At 51.6% G+C, this 7,232-nt stretch overlaps 2 protein-coding genes across 2 annotated transcripts; one reads left to right on the top strand and one right to left on the bottom strand.

The window, feature by feature from the left end:
* Positions 1–2,925: 2,925 nt before the first annotated feature.
* Positions 2,926–3,789, bottom strand: HRG_09759 (MULE transposase domain-containing protein; the record flags this gene model as incomplete). The annotated part of the gene is made up of 3 exons (XM_044868230.1): positions 2,926–3,053; positions 3,113–3,237; positions 3,302–3,789. 3 exons carry the CDS (start codon positions 3,787–3,789, stop codon positions 2,926–2,928), a joined length of 741 nt encoding a protein of 246 aa, XP_044716811.1.
* A 2,978-nt stretch (positions 3,790–6,767) lies between these two features.
* HRG_09760 (Kazal domain-containing protein) lies at positions 6,768–7,232 on the top strand (the record flags this gene model as incomplete). Its single annotated transcript, XM_044868231.1, has 1 exon — positions 6,768–7,232. One exon carries the CDS (start codon positions 6,768–6,770, stop codon positions 7,230–7,232), a length of 465 nt encoding a protein of 154 aa, XP_044716812.1.

Raw genomic sequence — 7,232 nt, forward strand, 5'->3', positions numbered from 1 at the left:
GAATTCCAGCGTGTGGAGTTGTTCTGGATAAGCTCGAGCCCATCGAATTCGGAGAGATGGCCGCCGATAATAATTGCTGCAAACTCCTCCCGCCTTTGAGGAGTAAGCCGGATGTACCGCACAAGGTTATGGAGCCGGCCTAAACATCCAAACTTCTTCCACAGCTCCTCTACCTTCACGTAATCTCCGCGCTGGTGGTGCTTTTCAAGCTTCGCCAAATGCTTCTCACAATTTCGACCCATGAGAAACGCCTGGCAGCAGAGGTTGACAATGTGACCCAAGCAGCGCAGTCGGCGATGGCGACGCTGTTGCGGCTTCATCCATGGGCAGAGCTCCTTGAGTATAAACTCAACAGCGGTATCATTGGATGAAGCATTGTCCAGCATGAAGTATCCAATCTGATCTCCGCCAATGTCATATTCCGTCAATAATTCGAGAACGGTCGACCCAAGATTCTCGCCACTGTGCTCGCCATGAACGCGTCGCATGCCCAGGACGGTACTTCGTCGCTTGCCGGTGGCGTCAATCCACATGGCGACGACACCCAGGATTGCGTACGGGTTTGGCGAGGTCCAGAGGTCGAAGGAGATGGAGATTCTACTCCGCGACCGCTGGAGGTCCTCTTTCAGCTGTTGCTTCTTCGACAGGAACGCATCCATAACCCAACCTCGAATTGTTTTCGCAGCCTTTGGGAGGTGATTAAGTAGAGCAGGGTTCAGAAAGAAGAGTAGCTCTCGGAAGTACTGGTTCTCCAACTGGAAGAAAGCAATATGGCAGTACACAACCCAACGAATCAAAAGCTCTTTGAACCTCTCAACGGTATCTTTCCAGAAAAATTGCTACTAGCAGCTGCGCTTTCTGTTGCTCCAATACAGACGCCCGTGTCGCACCGCGTTTCCTCACGCCGCTTTGTGGATCAATCTGGTGCCTCTGTTCGAGATGATTTCTCCTCCCGACGTGCCATTGATCACAAATAACTCTTGCTTATACTTTCCGATCGCACATTCGTGACAGTAGTATACCTCTTTCTTGTCACTGTCTCGGATGTAATGAAGACCGTACTTCCACACATGCGACGAGCCGAGACGAGCTGCCTTCTTCGTCGTCTTCGCGCGACGCAGGTACGTGACATGGTCTTGTACGAATTCGTCCGGAGGCTCAGGATAACGGACAGAATTAGACGATGGCGTCGTAGCGGAAAAGTGTGGCGCGGGACACGATGCAGGAGATCTGGAGCGGATTGATGCTGAAATTGTCGTAAACGAAGATGGCGAGGTTGGCGCTGGAGATTCCATGATCATGACATACACCAATTAAGGTATGGTGGCTTTCGATCATTCGATCTTGGTCCATCGTCCAACTAGCCTAACGTAAAAATTTTCGGGCTCCAACATCACGGAAGTAATTCGATTGAAAGGATCATTTAAGCTTTCCTGTCCCTGAAAGGATCATTTAAGCTTTTCCTGTCCCTCCGACGACGCGATTGACAAGTCTGGCCAGTGATACGTTAGGTCATGCTCCGTCCTACATGGAAGAACTCATAAAACTGGGTGCAATGAGAAGTACTTTCTAATACGCACTAACACTAGCCTTACCTTCGGGCCTTCCTGGGATAGCTACCCGGCAGCAAAGACGAAAAGCATCCGTTCGGTGCCGGATCGACCTGACCAAGGTAGCCAGGTCGATATTGTGAGGATGATGGTATTCATGATGGAATGGAGTAGATAAACTGGCAGAAAACTGGTCAATAAGCCCTACAGATGACACTGGAATCATCGCCGCTCGGATTCTGCCTGGTCATTCTCCGCAGTGAGCCTCTTACCTGAGCTTATTTTTAGCGTTACTGGTATGATTCGGTATACCGGTAATACCATGGTATCAAGTTTTTGTCAAACCATACCAGGTCTTGGCGGTATTTACCATACCAATACCAACTCATACCGGACCATTCCGATCACTGGATGTGCCTGTGACGAGGGAGGCGGTTCTTGCCACTGTGACGGCGCCGGCGCCTGTACGTATACAGGCACAATTGGTGTAGGCGGTGGCATCACATAGTATCCCTGTGACGGCGGCGCCGGCTGTGGAAGTGAGGGCATCGTCGTTTGGTATCCCTGTGACACCAGCGGCACCTGTGGAAGTGAGGGCACCTGTGATAACAGCACCGGCGTTGCTGCTGCTTGTGACTTGATGAAATCACCGATCTGCTGGGCAAGATCGTCAACCCGGCTGCTCACGGAAGCAAGTGTATTCGACCTCTTGTTCATGATAGTGGTGCCTGTGCCCTTCCTCTTCTTCTTTTGCGTCTCTGGTGGCCGTGATACGAGCTCTGGGTTGGCTCTATGCTCCTCTTGCTCCCAAGCACTAAGGATCCGGCCCGTAGATGCCTCTAGTGGAGGGGATACCTCGCGTCTACTGTTTCCACGCCGGCGAGGCTGGACAACGTCAGGATCGGCTTCGTGGTCTGCATCGATATATTGCTGTTGTTCAGGCTGCTAGTAAATTAGTATAGTACTTATGGCTGGAGCAAGATACTTACAGTCACGCCGTAAACCCGCCAGTGGTTATCAATAAGATGCAATGGTATAAGGGCGGCCGCGTCAGCCTGGATCAAATCGCGGATTGTATGCCGGCAGGGCAGCCCCCATTGCATCGTGAAAGCACCCGTACAAATCGTAGGCATGCCTCGATTATCGGCAAGCTCAGCCCGGCCTAGCCTAACTTGCCTGAAGATCTGTTTCATCGGCTGCCAGCCAATTTTTCGGTGCAGTGACTTCATAATCGTCTGCTTGGCCCATTCAACTCTAGCTCTTGCAAACTCGGATTGAAGCTTCTCGCGATGCTTCTTTTGCCGATGGGTAACGAGCCCTCTGATGTGCTCTTGTAGCTGATGGAGGTCAATGAAGCGGTTGCGTAATCGTGACTTCAACTCGTGATGTGTGCTCTCCACACGGAAGTTACCGTAATGTTATAATTTCGGTACTGTTGGATAGCGTAGGTGGAAAACTGGGCACGCCATGGCCAGTAGGTTGTACGGAGGTAATTAACGAGAGCTATAAGAGGAGCTATTTAGTAAAAGGTTAGAGTAGGAGGGTAGTTAGGCTAGGGTTACCTGGCTGATCCGAAAACTCTATACAGAGTAGATCCCACTGATCTCTGCACTCCCCAGCCGTGCGAGCCCTAAAGACTGAAACCCAGGCATCACGGATACCGTCAGCTGTGTGCTCAAAAGTCCGCCTTGGAGCCGGGTAGTATTGGGTTTCCATCGTCATCTTCACGATCATCTTGTTGCTCAACGCACTGATCTGCCAGTTGTGAGGCATGTTGAATCTGGTAATCAGTGGCACGGTCGATAGGTCGGTCCTCGTCAATGGCATTATCTGCCTGTATAGGGTCGTCGAGAGCGGCTGCTGCAGCGAAGCGAGTCTCTTGTTCTGGCCTATCTCCGCCAATCTCGGTGCCATCGAGGGATCCTTCCCACTTCTTCTTGATGTGAAGGATCACGTTCTTCATCATATGCCAAACGCACACTTGTTGTTGCGTTGATGGGAAGATAGAGTCAAGGGCGTTCTTCAGGGCGGTATCAAAGTCGGTAATCACAACGCCCGGGTCCGGAATATCAGCCTGCCGACCAGCCTCACGCAACTGTGAGAGGATCCATTGGAACGCGCCTTCGTCTTCCTTGGCAGTGAGGCCAAAGCCTACACTGAAGCTCTTGTGTAGCCCTGTTGTGCCAATGATCTGTAGAAGCGGCATGTTAAAGCGGTTGACCTTATACGTATTATCCATGATAAGGAGCTCGGGGTTACGCTTCCAGTCAGCAATACAGTCATCGTATGTCCAGAAAACCTCCAAACCTTCCCATTAGGGCCACGGTCAACTGCATAGTAGCTGATTTCCCCTTTGCTTTAGCATCTTTGAGTACATTGAGGAAGGCTTGTGTAGATGTAGAGGCGCCGTAACGGAAGGCACGAAGTTGCAGCTGGATGAAGTGTATATCAGAATCGGTAATAAGGAGCTCAGGATATTCCTGTCGGATAGCATCCACGATATCCCTGCTCTTGTTATTGACGTTCTTGCTAAGCCCCTCGACGAGGCTATGAAGACGCTCGATGCCGAATTTGCGTTGGCTTCGTTGACGGACGATGGGGTTAGCAATTGGCTCAAATAGAGGTTCGTGGTTATGAGAGCCGTGCTTGATGGTGACTTTGAATGCATTGCAACGTCGGTAGAAGCGGATGTAACAGCGAAAGTCACATCCCGACTTCTTGGATGACGTCTTGTATATACCCTCTGCCTCGTCCCAGGGCCTATACTGACCACTGTATTCACAGCGGATATTGGCTTCCTTGCGCCTAGGCTTGCCGGTATTCTTGCTATTTGCAACGACTACGACGTAGCCAAGGAGCTCTTGCGTAGCTTTGAGTGTTTCAAGCGCCTCATCATACGTATCGAAAGACATCTCCGTGATAGCCTCGATGCTACTGTTGGTATTGCTTTCGGTCGAATTCATCGGGACGATTGACTAGACGTGACTATTGCGGTAGGCGGCGGCGGCGTTGCTGTTGTGTTGAGTCAAGTGGTGATAGCTTCAATTGTTGATGATTGCGAAAATGCAGATGGCGGCCAAAAAAGGCAGGTGGCTGGGCGGGTGGGCGGCGGCGATGGTCACGGCAAGCCAGGGCGTTGGGAAAGCGCGCGCCAAATTTTGGTGGCGGGGTATTCTTCCAAATGGGGCTTAGGTCGGGAGTGTATGTTTGAAAATCAGGAGTGTATGTTTGATTACTCTACTTTGGGAGACCGTGTCCACACGGTCACCTATTTCAGCGGGCACAGTGGACGCAAGTCCCCTCGCCCCTTACACAACTGTACCTACACAGATTTCTCCTTTGTAACCTAAGAACACGTCTTTTGCCGGCACCCACTTTGTGACGCAACAGTTAGCGTCCTTTGGCGCGTCCACTTCCTCGATGTACCCAGGAAGCTCGGATTGATCCACTTCGTGTCCTATAGACGAGAGCGCATCCTTCAAGCGATCGAGAACAACACGCGGATTGTATGGGAATAGTCCGCATTTTTCCCATGCAGAGAGGATCGTTCTTTTCTTGAATGTACGATCGCGGACTTCTTGGAGGTGGAATAGGAAGTCGGTCTTCCCAAAGTCCGCAGCACCGTCAGCAACTTCGCGATATAGCACATGCTGGTGCCAATGCTTATACGATCGGAATACACCAACGTCCAGCGGCTGAAGATAATGCGTGAGATGCGGAGGCATTGGGAAGAGCTGGATGCCGTGATCGATACAGAAGTGGACTACCTCTTCTGTAAAGTGACTATCGCATCCATCCATCAACAGAGCTCTCTTTTCCGACGGGTTGGCGGGCCGTGAGTGCCTCTCAAAGTGTTGAGCCCATTCTAATGCGATGATATCGTTAATGTAACCTTTTGGGCTCGTAGTGATAATAGTATCACCGTCCAGATTGTTATGAACCCAACGGACCTTAATCTGGACACCGGGGAGGATTAAAAACGACGGAATCGTCTTCCCAGAAGCCGATACAGCCTCAACAGCCGTCACAGATATAGTATCATGCGCATCGGTAAGGACAGGGGCTTCAATTTCGTTGAAGGTCCATAGGAACGTCCCCTTCTGAAGGTATCCGACCATAAAGGCTGTCTCGTCAAAATTCCATATATTCTCACGGGTGATACCTTCATCCTTAAGGAATTCTGCCCAGCCCTTATAGAAGGCCTCGATTCGGGCCCGGTCTTCTACAGCCTTGCGCTTAGCGTCTCGTGAAGTGGCCTTTCGGCGATGGAATAAATGGTTATTCCGCTTAATAAAGCGTTGAGCCCAGGCTCGCGAGACCGTCTGAGCGATGCCTTTAGCCTTAAGAAAGGCGTTGGCATGCTGCTGTAAGGAGTGACGCTGTATGTGATGCCCTTGAGTGATCCGGCGATTCGCCCAGCATAAGATCTCTTCTTCTTCTTCCGGCTGTAGCAGCGTGCGATTGCCGCCATTATCACCTTTCGGATGATTGCCGAGGTATCGCGATCTTACCCGGTAATACGGGACGCCCAGGGCAGCTGCAGCGGCCGAGAGAGTCGGATAGAAGTTATCGCGAAAGAGCTCGGCGGCGGCGACGGTCCGAAACTCGAGGTTATCGGAGGTATAACGAGGAAACTTTGGCTTCCCGGTCTCTAAATCAATCCATCTTTTCATAGCAGACTCTTCGGGCATTAGGGATGACATCTTGAAAGAATTAGAGCAATTGATACAATAGAGCGCGAGAAATAAATTTATTGATATTGGCGTTGACCTGACTGCGCGTCGCGATTTGAAGCTATCTTGAGCCCTTTTCCCTTTTTGTCACGTAGGACTTAATCGCAGTATCGAGGTTATGCTGTAAAGATGGGCTACTTTGGTTTACGTGGGCTCTATATACTAATCTAGGTACTAATTTTTTTTGGCGAATCAACGACACTTTTGCTAATCAGCAGCCCCCCCGTGCTTGAGAAACAAGCGCGGGGGGTTCGTCGTTTAGACCCCCCTAGTACTGTGTTGACCGATCAGGAACCCTGGAGGGTGAGACCATGGCGTTGTCCAGCAACCAAGGTGGCCGAGGGTGGCTTCAGCTCGACGTATAAAGACGGCCGTGTAGCTCCAATATGCGCTGATGGCTGAAGGGACTGAGTTTAAATCAGACCTTAATTGCATCAACTTTCCAACTTCTTCCGCTTAGACGCTCCAGTTCGACTTCGAGAAAATGCTCAGCAGCAACGTCCTCGCCATCGCGGCCGTCGGCCTCGCCAGCTTCGTCGCCGCCGGGCCTGCCGCTCGCCCTTGCGGCTTGAAGATCGCTCCATGCCCCCACAAGACGACCTGTGTTCCCCTCTACCCCGGCTGCACCAACCTCGACAGGTGCAGGGGAACCTGTGTTGCCAAGAAGGATTATTACCGTTCGGCCAAGAAGGATTACCCTTCGTGTGGAGGGCACCGCGCGAATCCGCCAAAGTGCCCTGCGCACTCGACATGCAAAGACGACCCTCGCATTCCAAACAACTGCGGCATGGCTTGCGACCGACCCGGAATCTGCATTCCCAAAAATGCCCCGTCTTGCGGTGGTTTCGCCGGCAGACCGTGCCCCAAGGGACTTCGCTGCTACGACGCGCCCAACGACGGATGTGATCCGAACAAGGGCGGCGCTGACTGTATCGGCGTCTGTCTGTGA

The sequence above is a fragment of the Hirsutella rhossiliensis genome, assembly GCF_020360975.1.
Source record: "Hirsutella rhossiliensis strain HR02 chromosome Unknown scaffold00013, whole genome shotgun sequence".
Taxonomy (NCBI): Eukaryota; Fungi; Ascomycota; class Sordariomycetes; order Hypocreales; family Ophiocordycipitaceae; genus Hirsutella; species Hirsutella rhossiliensis.